General features: G+C 33.7%; 1 protein-coding gene across 2 annotated transcripts in view; it reads left to right on the forward strand.

Annotated features, from left to right (window-relative positions):
* RSRC1 (arginine and serine rich coiled-coil 1) overlaps positions 1-27,124 on the forward strand; it is a 449,299-nt gene that overhangs the window by 261,983 nt on the left and 160,192 nt on the right. For both annotated transcript variants that reach the window (XM_080796319.1, XM_080796320.1), the window contains exon 6: positions 5,987-6,038. In XM_080796319.1, the coding sequence (XP_080652445.1) occupies positions 5,987-6,038 (52 nt within the window). The remainder of the gene's footprint in view (positions 1-5,986; positions 6,039-27,124) is intronic.

Raw genomic sequence — 27,124 nt, forward strand, 5'->3', positions numbered from 1 at the left:
CCATCAACAGATGAATGGATAAAGAAGATGTGGTATATATACACAATGGAATACTATGCAGCCATCAAAAGACATGAAATCTTGCCATTTGCGACGACGTGGATGGAACTAGAGGGTATCATGCTTAGCGAAATAAGTCAATCGGAGAAATATAACTATCATATGATCTCTTTGATATGAGGAAGTGGAGATGCAAGGTGGGGGGGTTTGGGGGGAGGTAGGAAAAGAAAAAATGAAAAGATGGGATTGGGAGGGAGACAAACCATAAAAGACTCAATCTCAAGAAACAGACTGAGGGTTGCGGGGGGGAAGGGGGATGGGAGAGGGTGGTGGGGAAATGGACATTGGGGAGGGTATGTGCTATGATGAGTGCTGTGAAATGTGTAAACCAGACGATTCACAGACCTGTACCCCTGGGGATAAAAATACATTATATGTTTATTAAAATAAAAAAATTAAAAAAAAAAAACAGAGAGGCAAACCATTAAAGACTTAACTCTAGAGAACAAACTGAGGACTGCTGGAGGGGAGGTGAGATGGGCTAACTGGGTGATAGTCATTAAGGAAGGCACTTGTCTTGATGACCAGTGGGTATTAACTGTAAGTGATGAATCGCTAGATTCTACTCCTGAAACTAACTGCACTATATGTCAACTAACTTGATTTTTAATGAGGTCTTGGAGAAAATTAATTAATTAAACTAATAAAAGAAAACAATCCAATAGAAATTTAGCAAAAAATTTGAACATCTGTTTTTCCAAGGAAAATTATGGATAAGGAGCACATGAAAAGGTGATCACCACTATTAATCATTAGGGAAACATTGATTAAAACCACAAAGAGCTTAAAACCACTTTAGAATTTTGGAAATTAAAAAGGCTGATTATACTAAGTCATGACTAGGATGTGGAGCAACTGAAACTCCTATACACTGCTTGTGGGAATATAAAACTACTTTGGAAACAGTTTGGTAATTTCTTATAAAATTAAACATATATTTACCATCTTTCCAGAACCCTCTCTGTATACCTTTTTTTGTATAAAAAGAGCATATAATTATTTGAAATTGAGAAAGATAGCTGAAAACTGCTTAAATCCAATCTTAATTTTGATTTTGTAGAATGCTGCTAATTTATTTTCCAAGCTGTAGTGCTCTTTTAGCAAAGCCACAGTCTTTTTTTCAGACTTTCTATTTCCCTATAACCCCCAAAAGTGTTATTGGCAGCTGGGACAGCTATTGTCTTATCAACTCTCAGGATTTCCACAGTGGTGGCCAGGGCTTCAGGGAACTGGCTGAACATGGATGGAAAGAAGAAGAGCAAACAAAGAGTTTAAATAGTTTAGTGTGTAAACTGGTTTATATAAAGATAGGCTTGCTTCTCTGCTTCTTGTTTTTCATATATACAGTTGTGGCTCCAAGGATTGTACTGGTTTTGAATGTTAGCTTTGGCACTCTTTCAAGATTCTAGACATGCTGTCTTTTTATAAAGAACTCAGGGGATTGGACTAAATAAGAGTAAATCCGAAGTTAAGGGAACAAGTCTAGACATTGAAGATCGTCACCTCCCTAAGCCATAGAAGGACTTATCTTTTAGTTTCATCTTAGGAACACTTGTTTCTTCTTAAGAAAGTAGATACTCTTCCATAACATGAGGGCTTACAAATGAAGTTAAGGGAGTATACTGGCTACCAAGGAGAGGGAAGGGAGCAGAGCGGCTCTGGAGAATCCATGGCAATAGACAGACTACCAGTCCCTTTCCCCCTAGCCAAAAGACCACTATCAATTTAGAAATTTTAAGCCCTATATGATAAGAATTTTTAGCAGAAGTATAATTTTCTTTAAGTGAGTTAAAATTATGGTACATTATCTACTAATTTATTTTTTTGGATATCATACCATATAATGTAATAATGTTTTAACTTTGATATGACCTTTAAAGACTTAAGTATAAGTTCATACTTTTCTTACTGTTCTGTTCATATTAATGTTAAATTTTGGGGGGGAAGAACAATTATAGTCTCTATAATTCAGTTTCGGTGATATTTGTTTAATTATGCTCTCCTAATTTTGGTGTAAGGAATATTATTTCTTAATGGAATATAATTTTTTATCCATAAGTTTGCTTCGTACACTATAATTGTGACATTGTATTCTTAATTATGTCCTCATTTTACAGTTCTTATATTAAGAAATTGAATTACATGCCTTTCTATTTGGTATTACATTCTTATTTATTGAATAAGGTTAAGTTTCTAGTTCTGAATAACATTAGTACAATTTACCTATTTTATTTTATTTTTTTTTTTAAAGATTTTACTTATTTATTTGACAGAGAGAGATCACAAGTAGGCAGAGGGGCAGGCAGACAGAGAGGGAGAAGCAGGCTTCCCGCTGAGCAGAGAGCCCGATGCGGGACTCGATCCCAGGACCCTGAGATCATGACCCGAGCCGAAGACAGAGGCTTTAACCCACTGAGCCACCCAGGCGCCCCCCATTTACCAATTTTAGATGGAATTCATACTAATCCCTGAAGTGTAATACACATTAAAATTTAGAAATTTTGGCACTCGAGCCCTTAAAGGTATTTTCATTCTAAGCCAGTTAGTATGGTGATACCTAACTAAAAATGGATTAGTATAAATTGTTCTTTTAGCTCTATATTCTGTTTCTTCGTTCTCCTTAATCTTTTCTTTAAAAAGTAACTATAGATAGCAAAAGGAATGATGGCAACAGAAATCAGACTGCCTCTTTCCTGCTCCCAACTCTAACTCATCTACTTCGGACCCAAGCAACTCCTAGAGGTTCTCAGCCATGAGACCCGTTGTGATTCTTTCCTTCTTCTGGGACAAACTCAAGGTTGAATCAGTATAGCAGAGCCCTTGGAAAGAATTTGAGAGGCAGGTGACTGATAGAGATTGCAATTCCATATCCATTCAACTTATTCACTACTAACGGTAAAAGAAAGATATTTGCAAATGAATAAAAAGTGAGAGAACATTTACATTTGATACCCTATCCAAGAAAAATGCTTGAAAAATGACTTAAATATTTATAAGAGTAAAAATATTTATAAAATACAAATTTTAAAAGTCTGGCAAGTCCAACAATGTATTTTTCCTCATAGTTGAAGTTCTCCCTGTACTGCTAAAATTTAGCAGGTTATATTTGTATAAGCAAATGTATTTAGAATGTCATCATATTTCACCTACTAGCACAAATGTATTATTTTAGACAGATTTTTCTTTTGAACAGAATTAAAAACTCATCTTTATGCTTTTATATCAATGGGATTAATTGCTTTGACTTCATGACTGTCCTAGTGATTTAGTTAGAAGGATCCTGAAATTTGGAGTCAGAAGGTCTTTAATTTCAGTCTGCCATTTACTAGTAGAGGCAAGTTACTAAACTGCTCTGGTTTTCTTTATCTTTGAATATGAATCCTATATTATAGATTGTTAGAGAAATTAATGAAAATATAAATATGTCTTAACAGGCATTTTTATCAGAAACATCAATCATCTTTCTTTAGGAATGGGAATTACCATATTTTCAAGAAAGTGGTTATAAATAGAGAGTGGTGGGAGCTGCCACGGAGGGGGATTTTGTAGGGTTGGAGACTTTAGCAATATTGTTTTTGATGGGGGGGGGGATGTGGGTACTCATCATCCTGCATATTTTTCTATGTCTGAAATATTTCTGAATTGTTAAAATAATTTTCCTAATGAAATGCATGAAACTTTCCCATGAAATATCTTAACCAGTAAAGTGTCTAACATTTTTCTATCTAAGGACTTCCTAGGACACTCTGAAATGTATGCTTCGTAATTCTTAGCTTGGTTGAGACCTGCTAGTTAGAATATCATTTCCTTCATGCCATTCTACTTATGTTATATTGCACAAAGTATCACGTTTTTACTGTGTGTTTTAAGTAGATGGCAGAGGTCACAAATTGTCTGTTTTGGGATTGAACCTGGCTCTTAGAGGTACCCTTTGTCCCACACAGTAGGGTCTTTACGGAAACTTAAAGTCTCATGAAAAATCAAGGAATGTTTTAACCCTGAGTTTGCATTTCTGTATGACAACAGTGAGTTGGTGCTGAGTCTCAGCTTCTGCCTTGAGTAGGCCACGTGCTGCACTGTTCTGCACCCTCACTGTGCTCCCTGATACTGAGGCCAAATGTCATTTGCCTTTTGTCATCATAAATGTTTATATTAACTGCTTGGCCCCCTAGGCAGTTGAGTTTCTAACTCTTAGAGAACTTGTATTCAGGAGATGTCATAGTCTTCTATTGATAGTTTGCTGTGATATCCTAACTTGAGGTTACATATTTTCAGTACTTGGTAACTTTATAAAGCTCACTTGTGTAGCATTTTCTCTACACACATAACATAAAGTACTGTTTTTAAGTTTGTCAGCTCCTCGTTTGGTCCTATCCAGCCAGTCCTTTCATGTGACCAAGTAATTATTTCTCAAATCTAGTTCTTCCTGTCCAGCCTTACCACCACTGCTCCACCTCAGGCCCTCATCGTCTCTCATTGCTTTCTCCCTGAGCTAGTCACATTCCTTTCAGTTCATCATCAAGTGAATCGCTAAAATAGTGCAGATCTCCTCTCCTTCACCACTGTTTCAAATTGTTCTGAGTCTCTCTGTCTTCTATGGGAAGATTTGCAAATGTTTCCCTAAAGGTCCAAATAGTAAATAGTTTAGGCTTTGCTGGCCAGAAGTTTCCTGCCACAAAAAAATTGATTATGTTGTTGTTGGACTGAGCACAAAAGCACCCATAGACACTATACAAACAGAGGGGCATGGCTGTTCCAGTAAAACTTATTTACAAAACCAGGTCACCGGTCTAGAGCCATAGTTTTTTAACCCTTGTTCTAGGATATGAAAGACTCTCCCTGTCTTTCTTCTTGTCTTAACTGCTACTCTTCCATCCTGTTTCTTACAGTTTTTTCAAAAGCACCACTCAAATTCTTAAACCTTGTACATCTTCTTTCTATATTGTATTTAATTCTTTCATTCAAACCATTTTTTCACTGAGAAATATTACAATATATCTTACAAAATGTTAAATCTTAAATGATGGTATCATATTTAAACATGAGGTTATTTAGTCACTTGCTGACATCTTTATAAACGTATAGTGAAGTGCAAACTTAAGTGTTAAAAAGAGGGTTTTTTTTTTGTTTTTGTTTTTTTTAAAGATTTTATTTATTTATTTGACAGACAGATCACAAGTAGGCAGAGAGAAGGGAGGAAGCAGGCTCCCTGCTGAGCAGAGAGCCCGATGGAGGGCTCGATCCCAGGACCCTGGGATCATGACCTGAGCTGAAGGCAGCAGCTTTAACCCACTGAGCCACCCAGGCGCCCCTTAAAAAGAGTTTTTAACGAGTCTTTCATAAAAATCCGTAACTTTGACACAACCCATGTTGTGGCTTATGGCTTGGATCTATTTTAAAATAGATCTTTCAAATAGTTAGGAAAGCAGAAAATATTTGATTTTAGGATACAACTTGCCTGAAGTATTAGAGGTCAAATTGCTACTTAAATTCTAATAGGTCACTTTACACCTTTCCATAGACAAAAATATAACAGAACTTGATAATATATTGTTAAATATATTAGCAGTGTGGGTTTTGCCTCATTATTACATTGCAGTTTTTAGGCTATCGCTGATTGGTGCTATTTAGGTGCTGATTTACACTATTGCTGATTGATGTTGGATAGTAAACAAAACCTCTTCCAGTAAAAAAATGAAAGAAATTCATTCTTGCATCATATAATGAGAAGTGTGATTTGATTACTATGGTGAGAGACTCAGTAGATTGGTAGAGCTGTTGTGTGGAATTTTGTCAAGATGTGGATGGATATTAATAGTGATATGATAAAGTCTTCTGAATTTTCTGATATTTGCATAATAATACATTAATTTAAAGCTCTATATATTAAAATGACCTGTAAATGTCTTTTATGGTTGAATTTTAGCCCCCAGCTGAACAAGCCAAAGCCAGACTGCAGCTGGTTCTTGAAGCTGCTGGTAAGTTTGCCTAATTTATTTAAATGAAAAAGTACTAAATAAATCTTAACATGCTTACAGGTGGGTCAAAGAAAAAACACCTATTTTCATATATCTTCACAAATTTATGAAATTTAGGTTATATATATGGCCATATTTTATAGGAAATACTTATTGCTACAGTATAATGCTAGAAGGTCATTCTTTAACTTTTTATTTATAAAATTGGCTTCAATTTTAATTTCAATTTTGATAAAGTCCAGTTTATTGATTTTTGTCTTTTGTGAACTGTGCTTTTGGTGGCATGTTTAAGAATTCTTTACCTAAACCCACATCACATCATGAAAATCTCCTCCTGTGTGTTCTTTTAAAAGTTTTATGCTTTTACATTTAAGACTATGTTCTGTTTTGATTTAACTTTTGTATAAAGTGTGAGTTTAAATCATGTTTTCATTGTTCTAAAGAAAACAAGGTAAATGTAATATAATAGTTTTTCCAATTGCATTGGACTAACTCTTAGACTGTTCTGGATACCACCTAACCTGAAAATACTGTATGTTTAATTTTTCAATGATACAGTAATGCAGTGACTTTGATTTTACATATAATGCCCAGATTTATGTAGACATTAAATATTTCACCTTTTCAAAAAATGTACAAGATCAATGTTATCTTTTCTAAGTACTGATATTTTACTTTGAATTCTATTGTGCTTTTGAAATGTATATAACTTATTTAAATAAATTATCAAGGTTAAGCATGAGGTAGGGTTAGAATAATAACACCAAAGTAGTACATATTTCTTAAAATTATTTACTTTTTAAAGATCTGTAAAGAGTTCATAATTTCCAGTTGGAAAGTGAGAATTCTATTTTAACATCAAAAATAGTTTCAGACTACCAGATGTTACTAGTTGTATTTTTAGTGTTCATTGATTGAGAAAATGCATATGTGCATATTGATTCAAGGATTTCTTGGTTTAGCTTCTACACAGAGTGTCCACAATTTAAAGATTGGGAGCACCAGTGTACATGATATACTAGCTTCATAAACCACTAACAGAAGTAACTTATAATAAAGGGATAAATATTGATAAATGTTTTGACTGTGAGTCTCTATATCAGTCCATATTACTTTAACAGTCCATTTTATGTATTAATATTACTCATTTTATCTTTAATTATGTAGAAATTATAATTTCTATATAATATTATAGTTCTGCTTGCTATCAGGTTTTTCATACTTTAACTCAAATATACTGTAATTTAATATGATTATCATGCATATGATGTACATTAATTCTTTAGTAGCATTTTGCTTTGAAAAGTAATTTCCAGTAGATAATTTGAGTATGGACAAACTCTTGCTTTACAGAAAATTTTTATGGTGCTTGATCCAGAAAATATTTGTTTCCATTAATATAACTATAAAGAATTTCATTTCATGGTTTTATACAGTTATCTTTATCTTTTAATATGATTTTGAAGCATATTATAAAACAGATCTGATACTCCAAACTGCATAGTGTATAAGTTGTTTATATTGGTCCCAGCTGTTATTCCTCATATTTTAATTTAACTTTCTAAATTCTGTTATGGATAAAGAGCTAGGTTCTGTGAATTTGAGACACATTCAAAATATTACGACAATTTACAAATTAAAAAACTTATATTAGCTGGATAAGCAAAGGACAGACCTTAGCTACATGTAGCATTATTTACTTAATAATTTTCATCTTTATTTAACATGTTGTCCCTAGCATTTCCCTCTTATCAGTAACACTGTGATATATATCCTATTACAAATTATGTTTTCTATATTTTAGATTATTTTCTTGGAATTGATTTCTTGGAATTTCTTGGAATTGATTGGAAATGAGTTTATGAAGTTAAAGGGTATTAATATTTAGAGTGACTTTTTATGCATTTTTTGCTAAATTGTTTTGCAAAAGGACTGCACTACTTTCCATTTCCACTGATGAAGATTTTTACCAAGACTTTGCTTTTTGTTGCCAATTCCATGAATATATTGCCTTATAATATGACATAACATATTACACCCCTTTGGAAAACATCCAGTACTGCTTTTAATGAGAACGTGTGGACTTGGAGAGAAGTAGGTGGGTGGATAGGGGAATAGCATAAAAACAAATACAGAATTTATCAAAGTTCTAGATGTCTTTCAGTGAAGAATACAAGGGGTTCATGGTATTATTAAAAACAAATGAATAAAAGAAGGGGGAACATGATGAACTTGAGCTTAGGCTGTTAAAGTCTAGCCTACTTCTATGAACATTGAGGTACCTGGATAGGAAGATCTGGTAGCACCCATTTTGTCACATTGGAGAAAGTTTACTTGGATTCTCAGAGAAAACATCCTGACTTTGGGGCCTTAAAATTGAGTACAAGGAAAGGCTTAAGGCTGTATGTTAGGTTCTTGAGACAGGATTTCTTTCAGCTTTATAGTTATTATAATCTGGTAGATAGGGTTTCTGTATAAAGAAATCCTGAAGCTCCTTAGTCCTTTATTCTAACTTCAGATCCCAAAGAAAGTTTTATATGTAACCATTGTATTGTTATTGATTTATGAGTGACTGTTAGTCATGTTATTGGTTTGGAATTAAAATATATTTAGAACATTTGGCAACAATTATTGGTGGTATGATTTCGAAAAACATGTGTATGAGTGAAATAACATTAAGCAAAATGTAATTATAGGGTATCATGCATATTATGCCAAACATAAACTTGAAGTCATAGGTTTTACTTTATTTGTTCTGATCATATTTTTTATACATTAAACTTACATATTTATACTTTGTTATGCTAAATCTTCAGATTTAGATAGAATTTTTTTTCATGTTCATTACCAAATTACAGTTGAAACCAAATTTCATGTCTCTTGTTTAACTTTTAATTCAAAGGTGATGTGAAATTAAGGCTGTATCTAGAATTGCTTTCCTGTTGTTTGCAAATGGCAACAGGACACAAAAGGTTGAAGAATCATATAAATTTGTAAGACTGAATCTTTATGGTTTTTTGTTTTTTGTTTTTTTAAGACTGAATCTTTAAGTTGTAACCTCAGGTAATGGTTTATCCTATGATATTGAGTAAATCCTATTAACTGTTTGTGCCATGCTTTCTTTTTCTTTCCATTTTAAAAATGCTTTTACCATTCTCCCATTTATTATCATGCAAAAAAACTTTGAAATTTTTTATCTTTGACTTCTTAAGAGGCAGTGATTCAACTAGAATAAATGATCTTATTTTTAAGTATTTTTTATATTTATCCTTTTAGTATCTTTCCCACTGCCATCTCCTTAGTCTAGATGCCAAACATTTCACCCATAGGTTAATCCATAACTTCCTAATTAGTCCCTAAAATCAGTTCTCTTCTCTGGAGATGGTAGTGAAAAGTGGAAGGGTTCTAAGCCTACTTACACTGCTTACTCTTTGTGACCTTGGTGTTTATTGGTTAACCAAAACAGAGGTATTTTTTAAAAAATGGAATATGACAAATGTGTATATTTTCTTGTTTACTATAGTTCTCTATTTTTTAAAAAAGTAATCTGTTGAGATGAAATTCACATAATATAAGATTAATCGTGATAGTTTAAAGTGAACAAATCAGTGGCATTAAATAGATTTAGAGTGCTATATAACTACCACCTCTCTCTACTTTCCAAACATTTCCATTACTCCAAAGTAAAACCTCTTATCTACGAAGCAGTTTCTCTCCACTCCCTGGACCCCCTGCAACCACCAATCTGCTCTGGAGTTTCTGTGAATTTATCTATTCTGGATATATATAAAAGGAATCATACAATGTGTGATCTTGTGTGTCTGGCTTTTTTGCATAATGTTTTGGTGGTACAGCCACACCGTAGCATGTGTCAGTATTTTATTTCTTTTTGTGCCGAATAGTATTCCATTATCTGTATGTACACCATTTATTTATCCATTCATTTATTGATGGAAATTTGCATTACTTCTACCTTCTGACTGTTGCAAATAGTGTTGCTATCAACATGCATATATATGTACTTGTTTGGGTACCCATTTTATAATTTTGGGTGGTATATACCTAGAAGAACAATTTTGGGGTCATTTGGTAATTCTGTGTTTAACTTTTTGAGAAACCACCACACTTTTCTAGTGTCTGCGCGATATTACATTTCATCAGCAATATATGACTATAGTCCCCTATTGTGTCAGCTAAACCACATCACACATTTAAATTACCTCTTTGAAAGTATTTAGCTTTGGGAACTTCTCTGTACCATAATTTACTCGTTTGTAAAGGGGCAAGATTATAACTACCTCATAGGATTTTTGTGAAGATAAGTATAATATGTGAAATGTCTAGCCCAGAGCGTGGCAAATGGTAGCCACCAGAAAATGCTTATTTCCACATTGCTTTTTGTGATTACCACTGATAGATGGTTCTTTCTCAGCCACCATTTGGTCATGGTACTACATTGGCTCAAAATTAGTCATTGGCCCTCAATTTCTTACAAAATTAATTTTACGTTTCTGTGCTTAAGTTTCCAGGGTTCTGTACAGTGGACCCACAGACTTTTCTATATTTATTAGAATTCATTTCTAAACTTATTATTCTTGGAGTTACTTGTTCTTTTCTACCTATGAATCTTTGCTTACGATTTTTTCTCTTGTAGAAATTACTTCCTCCCTCCTCTTCCCACCTCAACACTTTAAAACGTATCTCAAATAAGATTTCCACATACTTTTGTGACCGTGTCAGCACATAATCTTTCTCTTCTTTTTTGAATTCTTTTTGTCCTTGTCTGTGTATACCATGTCTACTGATATTTACTAACATAAAGCTGATACTAATATTTAATTATTTAATGAGTGTTGAACTTATTTTCCCAGTGAAATGATAAACATGATGGTCAGGAACCAGAGCTAAAACTTCTAAGTCTTTCCCAGGAGTTTTAGCAGCATCTGTAGAGAGTGGTACTATGCCAGCTATGAATCCAGCTATTAATCTTTGGTGAACAAGGCATTGTGAAGAAACAATCTGGACATAACTGATAACTAAACCTTTTAAATGATGGTATGGTCATTTGAACCACTGTTTCACTTAAAAGACACAAAAAAATTCTCTGGCTTCTAACATAGAAGATATTGGTCAATAATCTGACTTTTTAATTTTAAACTTTAAGATAGTGCATGACAGGGACGCCTGGGTGGCTCAGTGGGACGCCTGGGTGGCTCAGTTGGTTAAGCAGCTGCCTTCGGCTCAGGTCATGATCCCAGCGTCCTGGGATCGAGTCCCACATCGGGCTCCTTGCTCGGCAGGGAGCCTGCTTCTCCCTCTGCCTGCCACTCTGTCTGCTTGTGCTCACTCTCGCTCCTCTCTCTCTCTCTCTGACAAATAAATAAATAAATAAATCTTTAAAAAAAAATAAAAAAATAAAAAAATAAAAAAAAAGATAGTGCATGACAGAAAAGATAATGGAACATGAATGTCAGTCACACAGGAGGAAGAAGGAAAATAGTAAGTGTACTTAAAAGACTTGCCTCCATCACTTTGCTTTCACTGTGGTTTGATATGTTACCAGCAGTCCACACATTGGGGTTTTCTGCAAAAACACAGTATCATCTTATGCCATCTGTATGCATAGGTCTGAAGAAGAATTTAGAGTAGAGATTTTTCCAAAATGTAAATATTTTTCGGGGCACCCAGGTGGCTCAGTGGGTTAAGCCTCTGCTTTCGGCCCAGGTCGTGGTCTTAGGGTCCTGGGATCGAGCCCCACATGGGGCTCTCTGCTCAGCGGGGAGCCTGCTTCCTGCCCGACCCCCACCTGCCTCTCTGCCTACTTGTGATCTCTCTCTCTGTCAAATAAATAAATCTTTTAAAAGAAATAAATAAAATAAAATGTAAATATTTTTCATCAGATGACACTTGTTATAACATGGTTTTAAGATACAATTTTCTCTAAAATTTTTTTTATTTTACTTTTAACAGAATCATTAACACATGCAACCTTTAAAATTCTGTCTTTAGTGTTATAAGAAAAAATAGAAATTTCTATTAGTGCGTGAATGGTAAATAATCTTTATCATAAAGTTTCTGTGTAATATTTTATTTTCTAAATAATGTCTACAATCCTTTTTGTTTTGCTTTATAGTTTTAAAAATACTTTCATAAATGTTTTATCATTTGACTCACATCACAGCATGGAGAGCTAATTAACTCCATTTTACAAATATCCTGAAAGCATAAATGGTTTGTAAAAGACCACATAGCTAGTAAGTGACAGAACCAGGACTCAAATCCAGTTATTTCTGACTCTTGAGTTATTTCTCTCCATAGTTTAAATCCCTGAGTTATGTTGGGCAGAAAGAAATAAAGAAAATATTACCAAATACGTACTTTGTTTTGTTAGGTATGGTGCTCTAGTTACCTTACATTAAAATAATTTCTATTCTCAAGCAAGCATTTGATTCTGAAATGAGCTTTTTCTAATTGATAGTAAATATTTATCAAAGTTTGAGCCAGAAAAAAAAGGTTTTTTCCCATAACTACTAGAGTGTTCGTAATAGCACAATTTCTGATAATTTTGAAAAATCCTGGTAACATTTTATGATCAATAATGTTTTGTTCTTCAGCCTCACTTGCTGAGATAGAAGCTGGTTAAGTATTGTGAAACACAGATGCACGCTGTGCCCAGGCAAGGAGCTAAGCTTAGGAATAAGCTAGCAGTGCCTTATTCCATCCCAGTTCTTCTGCTGCATGTTAAATTTAGATTTTATTCTCTTAGTTACCCATTAAGTACCTGGAAACCTATTCCTTACCCTTTCTCTTCATAGCCATGCGGATCTTGGAAGTCTCAGTACTTTTCTAAACTCCATTCTAACTGTAAATATTTGTGATTCTGAGAATAACAAAGGAGATTGCCACTATAATGTTGAACTGTTTCCGGGGAGCATTGAAAACCATTCTGCTACCCTGATTTAAAGCCAACAGAGATTTTGCTCTATAGGTTTTCTGATCACTGATCTGTGGCTCCAAGATATAGGCTGATTTATTATGAGAAAAGCTTTCATGTGGGACAGACTTAAAAAAATCAACCAAGTGATTGAAAAGTTAATTTCCATTTCATAAAATAAGTAGTTTCAGACTTCCTTTTTCCCCATGTAGGGAGGCTTCTGCTTGATAGTATGTTGGCAGTCTAGATTCATACTCAGCCTCCCTAACTAACTTTGTAAGTAGTCCTTTAGTTTCGTCAACTATAAACTGGAGATAGTAATACTGATACATAGTAAGTATTCAGTAAATGTTAGCAATTGATATCAAAGGCAATATAGTATGGTGGTTAAATTCTCAAGTTAGATGGCCTGGGTGCCATTCACAGCTCCATCATTTACTCATAAAACCATGAGAGAGGTTAAAGCCTGCTGAACTTCAGTTTTTTCATTTATGAAATGAGAATAATAAGTACCTTTAGAATTTTTATGAGAACTAAATAATGTAATAAAGTGTTTAGAAGAGCACCTAACATTGTAACTGAGTGTTCTATAATCATTAGTGAGTAGGAATAGTTTTTTATGGAATCACCATAGTGATGAGGTTATTATCAAGGAAGAGACAGTGAGCAAAACATTCCCCTCCTACCAACATACATAAACAGAAGAAGTTATCAAGAATTAAGAATAGGGCTTTTTAAAAAAACAAATGAATAAAACTTTTAATTAGTTTAATTGACTTGAGCATTGGTTAAACTTTTTTTCATCAGAATGGTTTCTGCAAATTTCAGAAATTGTACCTAAAGTTTAATACCTTTTATGTGAAATCAAATTGATATGTTAAATTAACTTCCAATTTCCAATAATGAACATGATTTTTGGCTCGGTGTTAATTCAAAAAGATAAAGTAGTACTCCTAAAGAAAATAGTTAAGTAAATTGCATTTAAAAAGTATGTTACTTGTTTAGCATCAGTTACACATTTATATCTGAATAACTATTATTTATCCTTAATAATATTTAGTAAGAAGAAAGCTATCAGCTAGAGTCTAACAATATCACAGCAACTTGCCATGTCTGAGCAGATGTTAAGCAGACAGTAGTTGAATGTTAATTTTGAGAGGGTGGTATGTTTAAGCCTAGCTGAAGTATGTTGCATGTGGGCTTTCTAGACTCAAGTACAATGCTGGATCTCTGGGGAGAATTTTAAAGCTAAACCTCTTTCTTTGGGGTCCTCTATATGGACTCTCTCAAGTCAGTATAAAGCAGATCATCCCTAGGCTAAAGCCCTTCTGCTTTTGTTATTGGGCTCTGTAGACCTGTAATTAGGCCTCCTGGCAGGCCATGCAGGCCAGTTAATGGTCATATGGAGTTTCTGTGAGGCAGACTGGCTTTGTATAAATCCTGGGTAGGAATACGTTTATGGGTCACTTCCTACCAGGACCATGCTTTGTCCTTATGCCCTGCGGGCTGACAGGGAGCAGGTTCCCTTGACCATGGACTGTTCAGTTTGCAACTCAAAATCTACTCCACTAATCCCCAGTGTAAACAGAGGATTTAGAAGGGCTTCTGTCACTTACAGTTGCCAATTCACTTGGGTGTCTGTGAATTTATTTTTCCCCAGACTTCATTATTCAAAGACTGACAAGTGTATAAGATTTGGATGTTTGTTTATATATCAAGTGTGCTGTGGGGTTGTGTTTTTTTTTCAATATTTTTAGAATCATTATAAATAATTTATCTAGAGCAGAATTATATAATGAGCTTTTTTATTAATCACCCATTAATATTTCTTAATTTAAGCCATTAGAAAATTCGGGATGACAACTAACCTTTTCCTATAAGAAAAATTATGGGTCCAGTTTTTGGATTTTTGGGGGGTAAAATAACACCATGTAAAGAAATTTACCAAGAACTGATTAATGCAGATTTCAGATAAGTTAAAGAAATAATAAATTCAAAACTCTTCTGTACTATACATATTATATTAAGTAAAAATGCCATTTTAGTGTAGCTGGAAGCTTTTGAATTTTGAGGAATATCACATCACTATATAAAATACTTAATAAAAATGTGTTTCATGAAGTACTTAAAATTAATAAGGTGCCATTTATTGAGCATCTACTATGTGGTGAGCACTTTTATACATTTATACATATTATAATTTTTAATAATTAATGCGTGTTTTCTAGCCAAGCAAAATATTTGAATTTTAAGAAAGTCATGATTGAGATTTCTTTCGTTTTTCATTTTATTTCATCTTCTGTTTCATTATAGTTTTCTCTTTGTTGCTCAGATTATTATTGTTTGATTCTAAAATGTGTAAGTTCTGAGTATGCTCTACAAAGAACTGTCACCTATCTTCTTATGAGCAAATTTTTCTTTAAGGGGGGAAATCAAACGATGAATTCTTTCCCAGGTCTCATCTAGTAAATCAGTGCTCAGTATTTTGCATTTTGTGATGTAAAATGGTTCATGACAGATGTGGCTGAAAAGACCACATACGTAGACTGTATGATTTTAGTCTGGTGGAACTAATAGGATCACTCATTACATTTTAGACCCTGGGGTTTCTTTTTTCTTTCATAATAATAAAAAAAAAAAAAAAAAAGAAAACTGTTTAAATAGAGTAGCCCTTTTTGTGTGTGAGTACAGCATCTTCCCCCAAATTTACAAGGAGTTGATGGTAACAAATCAACAAATAATCCTCTCTCTTCCAAAAAGTTCTTTCATTAATGTTTATTTAATGTTAACAGTTATTTTTTGTCTTGTACAGAAGAGTTAAGATTTTGTTCTATTTTTATAAAAGGTTTCTTTAAATTTTATTTAGCTAAACAAGAAAATACATTCCTTAGAGAATCCAAGACCTGACAATTAAATTTAGTTATATGTTAATAAAAACAAGTTTTGCAAATGTTGAAATATTTAATGGCAACAAAAAGACATTATGCGGTAAGAATCTAGTGTTCACTTACAGCTAGGAGGATCATAGCATGATCTGTTTTTCTTTTTTAATGTACACAGTATATTTATTGAAGCAGAAATATATTTGTGATATATTTTGGAAGTGAAAAAATAGAGGCTTCTGAACAGTGTGAAAGATCTGATTGTATTTTAGTTTTGAGCAAAAGTTAAAGTTGTAATTGAACCAAAAGTTATATTGAAAAATATCCTGGGTAATGTATATCAAAATGCTAATAATGGGTATTATCCCTAGGCAGTAGGATTTAAGGTAATTAAAAAAAATTTTTTTGGTTTGTCTTTTTTTTTTAATTGTTCTGGTAGATATATAGAAAACCTATGGAGGTGTAGGAAGGATTAATTTAAACATGATAAAATTCCCCAATATTTAGTATGAAATTCAATGAGTTTTGACAAATATATACAATTGTGTTAAGTATCACCAAAATTTTTTATAAAGACCATTTACATTACTCCAGAAAGGCCCCTTATACTCCTTTGAAGTCAGTTCTTTTCTCCCCATCCTGGACCTTAGCAACCACTAATCTGCTTTATGTTGCTATAGTTTTGCTATTTTCAGAATGCCATGTAAATGGATCCATACAGTATATAGACTCTTTGACTTGGTATAGTGCTTTTCAGCTTTGTTCTCATTGTTATATGAGCATCAGTTCTGTTTATTGCTTAGTAATATTTCATTGTATAGCAAGATCAGTTTGTTTATTCATTCAACAATTGGTAGACAGGTAGGTTGTTTCCAGTTTATGGTTTTTCTGAATAAAAATTACCTGAATGTTTGAGGACAAGTCTGTATAAACATATTTTCATTTCTTTTAAATAAATAGTTGGGAATGTGATTTGTTGGCTACATATATAGTTAAGTGTAGCTTTGACTTTATAAGAAGGTGCTAAAGTTTTCTGAAGTGGCTGTGCCATTTTGTGTTTCCACAAGCAATGTATGAAAGTCCCATTTGTTCCTTGACATCACTTGATGTTGTTGGTGTTTTTTTTGTTTAAATTCAGCCATCCTGTTCAATGTGTTGTATTTCATTTGACCTTAGTGCACATTCCTGTGATAACCCATGAAGTTGAGCATCTTTTCATGTAGTCATTTGTCATCTGTATATTTCTATGAAGTATCTGCTCCTGTCTGTTCCCCATTTTTAAAAAAGGAATTATTTATAATATTGACTCAGAGAGTTATTTATATATTCTGACAACAAGTCAGGTATGTACTTTATATATTCTCCTTGACTGTGCCTCCTTGCCTCTTTATTTTCCAAACAATGATTTTAAAAAATTATTAATGTACGTACAGTAAAATACACCATTTTTAGTGACAATTTTTTGATTTTTGACAAATACAGTTATATAATAACACCTAGAATCAAGATGTAGAACAATTTTATCATCCCTCAGAATTTTCCCATCCCCTTAATGGCAAACCCCTCCTATCACTTCTGCCTCCTGGAAACCGCTGATCTATTTTTTGTCCCTATAGTTTTGACTTTTCTAATTTGTCATATAAATGGGATCATGTAATATGTAGCTTTTTGAGTCTGGCTGCTTTGACCTAGTATAATGCTTTTGAGATTCACCCATGTTGTTGCTTATACTGGTAATTTATTCCCTTTTTATTACAGAGTAATATTCCATTGTGTGGGTTCATTAATTGAAGGGTGTTTAGATTATTTCCAGTTTTGCACAGTTATGAATTAAACCATTAAAACATTGTCAAAAGGGATTTTGTATGGATACAAGTTTTTGTTACACTTGGGAAGTACCTAGGACTGGGACTGCTGGGTAATATGATAATTTCATGTCTAACTTTATGAAAAACTGCAAACTGTTTCTCAAGGTGGCTCGACCATTTTGCATTCCTAAAGGCAGTGTATGAGAAATGTATGTGTTGTTCCACATCCTTGTCAGTACTTGGCGTTATTAGTTTTTGTTTTACTTTGGTCATTCCAGTAGGTGTATAAAGGTGTCTCTCAGTGGTTTTAATCTGTGTATCTTTCACGATGAATGTTGTTGAACATCTCTTCATGTGCTTATTTGCCATTGCAGATCCTGTTTTCCCATTTTTAAAAATTGAATTATATGTTCTTTAGTTTCTGAATTTTGAGAGTTTTTATATATTTTGGATAAAAGTTCTTTATCAGATATGTGATTTGCAAATATTTTCACATTTTGTGGCATGTTTACATTCTCTTAACAGTATCTTTTGTAGAGCAGAAGTGCCTAATGTGCTGAAGTCCAATTTATAAGTTTTTTCCTTTATGTATTACAGTTTTAGTATCATATCTTTTGCCCAAGCAGAAAACACAAAGATTTGCTTCTGTGTTTTCTTCTAGAATTTTCATAATTTAGGTTTTATATTTAGATCTGGTCCATTTTTAATTAAATCTTGTAAATGGTGTGAAATATGGGTTAAGGTCTTTTCTTTGCATGTGAATATCTAATAGTCTTAGTACTATTTATTTGAAAAGATAGTTTTCCTCTACTGAATTTTCTTTGTTACTTTGTAAAATATCAGTTGATCTCACATGACTAGGTCTATTCTCAATTTTCTGTTCTGTTCCATTGATCGTCTTCTGTATATCCTTTTGCCAATACCACACTGCCATGGTTACTATATCTCTGCAGTAGTAAGTCTTGAAATTAGTTACTGAGTCTTCCCCCTTTGTTCTTTTTCAGAATGCTTTGGCTATTCTAGTTCTTTTTCCTTTTTATACAAACTTTAGCAGAGGGTTTTTATTAGGGTTATATGGACTACAGATCAGCATTCTAGAGAATTGACTCTTCCATCCTTGAACATAGCATAGTTGTCGGTCTCTGGTTTTTCTTTGATTTCTCTCATCAGTTTTATTGTTTTTTAGCATATAGATATATATTTTGTTAGATTTATTCCTAAGCATTTAATGTTTTGGGTTGTCATTATAAGTAGTACATCTACTTGTTTAGATTATACTGATAGTTACAGAAATGCAATTCTTTCTTGAATATTGAATTTTTATCCTGCAGTTTGTTAAACTCATTTAAAGATTGCTTGTTTCTGTAAAATTCTTTGGAATTTTCTATATAGACAGTTAATGTTGTCTCTGAATGGAAGTTTTTGTTTTTCCTTTAAATCTGAAAACCTTTTATTTCTTATTCTTGCTTTATCATCTTATTATCCTAGTTAGGATAATAAAGATAATAAGAACCTCCAGACACAATTTTGAATAGAAATGGTAAGAGTGGATATCCTTTGATTATTCCTGATCTTAGGGAGATGAACATTCAGTCTTTCACCATTATGCAAGATGTTAATTGTAGGTTTTTCATAGATGCCCTTTTCAGGTTGACGAATTCTTCTATTCCTGATTTCCTTTGAGTTTTTATCAGGCATGAACGTTTAATTTTATCAAAATTTTTTTTCTGCATCTTTTGAGATGGTATGTTGAATTGGTTCATATGTTGAATTTCATTGATCAATTTCAAATGTTAAACCAATCCTATTTACATTTTTGGGAGAAACACCATTTGAATGCAGTATACTTTTTATATATTATTGGATTGGATTTTCTGAAATTTGTGTATATTATAGCTTTTATTCATAGCAGTTATAAATGTTTCATTAGGACCATTTGCATGCCTGATTCCTTCTATTAGATGATAAACCCCTGTAGATAAGGTCTGTCAACTTTTTATTTCCCAAAGTAGCACAATACCCTGGTGTTAGGAGTCTTTATTTATTAACAGTTGGTTGGATGAATAAGTGTCACTAATAGTCTGTGTGAATGTGCATTTATATACCATTGAAGTTACATACTGAAACTCATTCCTGACACCTAGTTCTGTTGTTTTTAACCAAGTAAAATACACCTAATTTTCCCTGTAGCAAATTCTGATATAGAAATATGGGAACATTTTACTACACAAAGTCTTTCAGGCTAACTTTCTCTACTTTTATATAATATGTTTAGTATATTCAGTTCATCTAAGCAAACTTTAATCAGATATTATCTGGATGGAAAACCATACACATTTAATGTTTTCAAAAAATTTTTTTGGTTAGAATCCCAATGATATACTACATATGCTCATTAAGGGTAATTTTTAGTTTTGGGGCACTTGTGTGGCTTAGTCATTTAAGCCTCCAACTCATGATCTCAGGGTCCTGGGACTGATCTCCATGCTGGGAGATCTGTTTATTCCCTCTCCCCCTGCTCACGTGTGCTCTGAGAAATAAATAAATTAAACAAATCTTTTTAAAAAGCAAGGTGTGGGATGCCTGGGTGGCTCAGTGGTTAAGCCTCTGCCTTCAGCTCGGGTCATGATCCCAGGGTCCTGGAATCGAGCCCCGCATCGGGCTCGCTGCTCAGCAGGGAGCCTGCTTCCCCCTCTCTCTCTACCGGCCTCTCTGCCTACTTGTGATCTCTCTCTGTGTCAAATAAATAAATAAAATCTTTAAAAAAAATGAAAAACAAGGTGACTTTTAGTTCTAAATTAATAATAGGGAATTTGATTTAATGTTAATACTTGTGAAATTAAATACTTTCTATATAGTGGTTCCTAAAGTACCTCCTGAGAGGAATATGTTAAAGCCTATAAATTCCTTATAATTCTTCATGTGATAGTAGAAGCTCCATCTAAGTGTACTTTTTATTGGCTCAAAGTTAGTCCATAGGAGATAATTAACTCCTTCCGTTATAATTCTCTTAAGTAATGCTTGAAATAGTCGTCATTTCTCAATCTCACATAGTGGTTCTGAAAGGTTGATAAGGCTTTAGGATTTTTAGAATTGTATTTAAAAGATGGCCTGTTTGGGGCACCTGCGTGGCTTAGTTGGTTAAGCTTCTGACTCTTGATTTCAGCTCAGGTCTTGATCTCTGGGTCATGAGTTCAGTTCGGGCTCCATACTGGGCATGGAGCCTACTTGAAAAAAATAAATAAATAAAAGATGACTTGTTTATTATTGTCATCCTAAAGGCATTCTGAAAATGTTAATCAAAGACCTTGAAAAGTAAATAGAGCTTAGCAAATCATTGTTGATTTAGATGAAAGAATTTTTGTATATATGGATACAATTGTTGGATATTGCTACTTTTTAAAGTTGGGTAACTTTATTGGATAATATTCATTTTAGGAAGGCAAGCACACTTATAAACAGATGTTGCCATGAATATTCATAAATACATTTTGTATAATATGAATTAAAATTACTTATTAAGAAGATATCTAAAAACATAAAGAGGTAAGTATTTTTCATAATGTGGGTTTAGCATTACATATTTTACCTAAGCTTGTCTTTTCTTACATTTTACTTTCTATTACCTCCTTACTTTGTAAGAGATTTTTATGGTATTTATATTTATTGTATAATTTAGTTTTTAAAAAGGCACAGAGATATTTGAATTCACTTAACATTCAACGTTTTTTACTAAATCTATTTCATATACCAAGTATTATTTTAGCAGTAGGGATCAGATGGTTCTTCTCCCAGGCTCAGGTAATTTCTCAAATGTGTTGGCCAAACAGTATTTTAAAGGGGATCCTCCACAGGTCACTGAGTTCTCTGTGCAGCTCTATCTCTGGTACTCTGTCCTATAAACTATAGGTGTCTTTGTCTCTCAGAACTGGGAGCTCCATCTTCTCAACCCAGTACTAGGCTTTCCTTCCACCAGGAGTCCACTAGGGTTTTCTTTCCTTGCACCACCAGCAACTGTAGCAATCTTACAACACTCCTCCTTTCTCTCCTATCTCAGGGGGATCATTCCTCATTACCCCCAGTTCAGTGTTTTGAAAGTTCTTTCTTGCTCGCTTTCTCTCCCTCCCACTACCCCTCCCCGCCCCTGCCAACACACACACACACCCCTCCCCTTCCCTCCTCTTTCTGTCTGTCTTTCATTGTTATTTCTAGACAGGGGGTTAAATCCAGTCACTGTCTGTTACTCCGTATCTTTTGGACAAGGAAGTTGACACATACTTTCCATATGTTTTCAATTTTTAAAAAAAATTTTAAGAGTTGTTTTCAGTGCATGTTATATTCTATGTCCATTGGTGTACCATGTGTACTTGAAAACAATGTGCACTCTACAGTTGTTGGATGTAGTGTTTTATAAATCTGAATTAGGTTAAGGTTGATATCTTTCACAATTCTTATCCTCAGCCCTTTAAAGATGACACTGTCTTTTGGCTTTCATTTTTTCTGATGAAAATCTCATAGTCATTGAAATTACTGTTTTCCTATATGGAATGTGTTATTTTACTTTGATGGTTTTCAGTATTTCTCTTTGTCTGTGATTTTCAGTAGTTTGTGATGTGAGTAGGTATGATTTTCCTCATGTTTTTCATGTTTGGGGTTTACTGATCTTATTTACTCTGCAGATTTATGGCCCCAAATTTGGGGATTTGGTTTTGCCATAATTTCCTCAAATCTGCCTTCTTCTCTTTTCTGCTTTACATAGGATGTTACTGACTTCAGGGTTCTTTGACTCTCATGCATGTAGAAACAGACACGAGGACAAGGAATGTGTGGATAGTGTGTATTGCAAGCTCATGCCTGGGCATGAGGAAGACAACCTTAGAGGTATACCAGGCTGCTCCCTGAGTAGTGGCAGGGGAAAGCTTTTGAAGAGGCTGAGGTAGGAAAGGAGTGACATCTAAGCACATATATAGGGGCAGGGAAACACAGGAAGTTGGGCGCACAGGCACTGTTGAAAGAATTTGCTTCTTTATACATTGAATGTTTTATTTAGTGTTAAGTCTCCACACCTGGGCATGGCTTTTTAACATTATGAAGAGGGGGGAAAGTGGGTTAAAGGTCAGGGCTGGGGTCCATGGTAGCTCTGACTGGTCTGGTCTGGGTTTTGCAGGAGAAAATTGGTTGTAAATTGAGCACTGGAGTTTGTTTCACCCTGTGGATTTTGTCTTCCTGGTTGTATGTAGTAACTGCAGGGTGAACTGGAGAAATGGGTTTTCTGAGGGGGACCAGGGGTTTCTGCAAGTTTCTGTTCTGTAGAAGAAATGCCCCAGAAAAGAGGACTACAAGTGGGCAGAACGATATTTAAAGAGTTTTATTTTTAAACAGGCTGAAACTATAAGATAAATAAGGTTTTATTTTCTTCAAACTGCTTTGAATAGGTCCCGAGCAAACATGGTTTGACAGTCAACCAGAGACTTAGGTAGAATTTACGAAGAATTGGGACGCCCCCTTTCTCTGGTTCTTTCTATTCCAAGATTCCCCCTTACTACCAGTGGCAGTGCTGCCCCTGAGTTCTTTTCTCCGGTCATCAGGCCAAAAAGACCACAGGCTTTTTTCTCAGAGACTCAGCCACGTCTTGCTGCAACCATGGTCCACCTCTAAGCCAAAACCTCAAAAACAGTGAAATACTTTGGTGTCATTCCCTTCTCCAAGTTTCAGCTAACCTGTAAAATCTTCTTCTGTTCACTCTTCACAGATTTTAAGGAGTCCTGACTCCACTCTATCTCTCATCTCTTACTGTAGTTCCATCAACAAGTTCTGGGGCCTCTGCCTTCAAAACATATGTAGAATCTTCGTTCTCTGCCTCTGTGGTCACTTCCCTAGACTGAGCCATCACCATCTCTCATCTGTATTATTGCAATAGCTTCTAAACTAGTCACCCTGCTTCTGTTGGCCCCACTGTAGTTTATTTTTCATCATAGCATCTAGAATGAATGATCCTTTTAATCTGTTTTGTTTACTCTTGTATCTCTGGCACTGAGAGCGTTGTTGTTTGTGCTCAATAAATTTTTATTGGTCAAATATATGAATGAATAATGTTTCCCATTTTTAGTAAACTAAAAAGCTGGTCTTTTAAAATATACATATTACTAATTCAGAACTGGATTGAATCCACTCCAGCTTATAGAAGGCAAAATTACATTAGATTTTTAAAATTTAATTCTACTTTTTAGTAAGTTGAACATCATAAACTTCAAAAATGTGAAACACCATGCTCTTATAAATGATAGCACAGATATCTGTATTGCTTTATAATTGACTTTTGCTGGTTTAATAATGTTCTGTGCTTGTATAACTATTCACAGTTTACAAAGCATTTTTGCATGTTATTCCATGTGTGTTTTATTAATGTCTTTTGACCCAAGCCTGCAAGTTGCCAGGTATTTTACATTTTTATCTTTAGGTATGTTGTTGTATATCTAATCTATATAGTTTTAAAGATTTTTTTAAAAGGCAACATGGTGGGTATTTTACTGAAAGATTCTAGGAAAAATATACCTTTAAAACGTCTTTAAAATTTCAGGCATCTGTAGAACATGTAATGCTTGTATTTAGTGAGGGAATATATACGTTGCTTATTTTAGAATTACTGTTGTCAAACTTAGTAGCATGTATATTCTGAAATTGGGTTTTTTTTTTCTCCCCTTAACATAGGGAGATTAAATTTTCACTCTAAACTGGAGATTAAATTTTACTTTGTATGTAAGAAATCTTTAATAGCCAATTCAGATGAGTGATGCTTAAAGTAGTATGTCATGAAAATGGTGAAATATTTTTAGGTTAAATATATTTATGGAGTTAGAGAATGTAATGAAGCTATTTGGGTCTTTTTTTCCCCATAGCTTTATTGAGACATAATTGACATAGAATATCTGGTGAGTTTAAGTTGTACATGATTTGATAGTTATATATTATGAGATGATTCACAGTAGTGTTGGTTGATACTTCTGTATGAGGCGAGATCCTTTTTGAGATCCTAATTTCATTTCCTTAGGGTGTATATCTAGAAGTGGGATTGCTGGATCATACGGTGATTCTATTTTTAGTTTTCAGTTTTTTAGTAATCTCCATATTGTTTGCCATAGTGGTTGTACCAATTTACATTCCTTCCAGTAGTGCACAAGGGTTCCCTTTTCTCTACATTCTTGACAACACTTATTATCTCTTGTCTTTTTCAGTATAGCCATTCTAACAAGTTTGAAGTGGTGTCTCATTGTGTTTTGATTTGTAGTTCCCTAAGGATTAGTTATGTTAAGCATCTTTGCATGTACCTCTATGTCATTTGTAGGTCTTCTTTGGAAAAATGTCTATTCAGGTCCTCTGCCCATTTTCCAGTTGGGAGCAATTTGGATCTGTTAGTTGATTAATAATGGCTTACTTGAAGTTTTTTCTCTTTAAATCAAGGTGATGTCAATTTTATTTGAAAATTACATATTTTAGGTTTAATAAAATTTTCTTCTCTCACTGTATAGAGAATTCAGTAACAAGGTTGAAAAATCTAAAATTATGAGAATTACTCTCTGTAGTATTTTTATGAAATTGAATAGATTCTCTTTACTTATTTATTACAACATTGTGTATTTTCAGCTGGTGAAGGTGCTGCTGCCCTCCAATCCAGACCTCTTTTTCTAATCAATAACCTCAAGGTAGATTTGCTCCCGCACTATCCCGGAAAGAGATTTGGCACCCCATAAGGCAAAGAAAACGTTACCATCTAAAAAATGGTCTACAGCCATGATTATTCATTCGTAGTGAGGTTAATGTGCATATAGGACATCAGAAATAATTTCTGCTTTGCAAATAGTTCATGTAAATTTTTTTGTGTGATGATCAAAGTAATATAAATTCTGTGTAAAAAATATTGTACTTTTTTTTTTCCTTTGAACTTTAGTATCAGTTTAGCTCTATAAAAACCACTCTTGGCATTTTTATTGGGATAGTATTAAATTTACAAATGAATTTAGACAGAACTAACATCATGATGATGTTGAGATACCCTATCGAAGCATGAGGAATGTCTTTCCATTGAATCAAGCCTACCTTTTTTTTTTTTTGGTCTCATAATGTGTTTATTGAGGATAAATCAGAAAACCAGATTGCAGAAACAAATTAACTGGAAAACCTTTTTTCTCTTTGTTTGCTGGTTGATGGTTGTATTATTAGCATATCTAACAAAATTATAATTGGAACTAATTTATGTGCTCTTTTTTTTTTATTTTATTTTTTTCCATGTTCCAAAATTCATTGTTTATGCCTACTTTTGCAGCTTTCAAGAATTATTTACAGTTTTCCTCATTTAGGTTTTGCATGTTTTATTATGTTTATTCCTTTGATGCTATTATGAATGAGATTTTCTTTACATTATGTCATGTTTAGTGTGTATATATCTGATGGTTATTAATTTTGGTATACTTATTTAAATTAAATAACTGCTACCTTACTAAATTATTTTGAGATTTTAACATTGATTGACTTGTGTGTTCGAGGTATATTAATATAACAAGTAAAAGGTGTTTTGTTTTTCCTTTTCAAGTTTTTATGGCTCTAATTTAGTACACTGTTAAATAGTAACAAGGGGAGTATTATATTTGCCTTAGTCTTAATCGTAACAAAAATCCCTCTGTTTTTTTTTTCCCCATTAAGGAAAATGCTGGCTTTATGACTTAGATATGTGTTTTATTTTAATTATCTATGAGTTCCCTTTTTTTAAGTGGTTTTTTTCCTTCTTATTAGTATTGGGTGTTAAGTTTTGCCAAAGGCCTTTTCAGCATCTATGGAGATAACCATATTAAAATTGAGATTTTTTTTTTTTAAATGAGATTTGCTGTGTCCCCTTCTCTCTCCCTGTACTTCCTCCAAGACTTTAGCAACCATGCTAAAACAGATCTTTTTTTTTTTTTTTTAAGATTCTATTTATTTATTTGACAGATGGAGATCACAAGTAGGCAGGGAAGCAGGCTCCCTGCAGAGCAGATAGCCCGATGTGGGGCTTGATCCCAGGACCCTAGGATCATGACCTGAGCCGAAGGCAGAGGCTTTAACCCACTGAGCCACCCAGGTGCCCCCAAATTGAGATATTTTTCTTAATTCTTAAAATTTTTTAAACATTTATTTTATTTTCTATAAGCCTTCATTTCTTTAGAGAAATTTAAGGTTCATAGCAAAAATAAGGAGAAGGTTCAGACAGAGAATTCCCATATAATTCTTTGCCCTGCACATGCATATCCTCTACCTATTATCAACGTCCCCAACCAGAACTGTGTATTTGTTATAGTTGATAAGCCTACACAAGTACATCATAGAAGACCAGAGTTTATATTACAGCATTTGGGTTCACTCTTGGTGTTATGCATTCTGAGAGTTTGAATGAATACATAATCACATATATCCACGATTACAGAGTAT

This window comes from Martes martes (assembly GCF_963455335.1).
Source record: "Martes martes genome assembly, chromosome: 1".
Lineage (NCBI taxonomy): Eukaryota > Metazoa > Chordata > Mammalia > Carnivora > Mustelidae > Martes > Martes martes.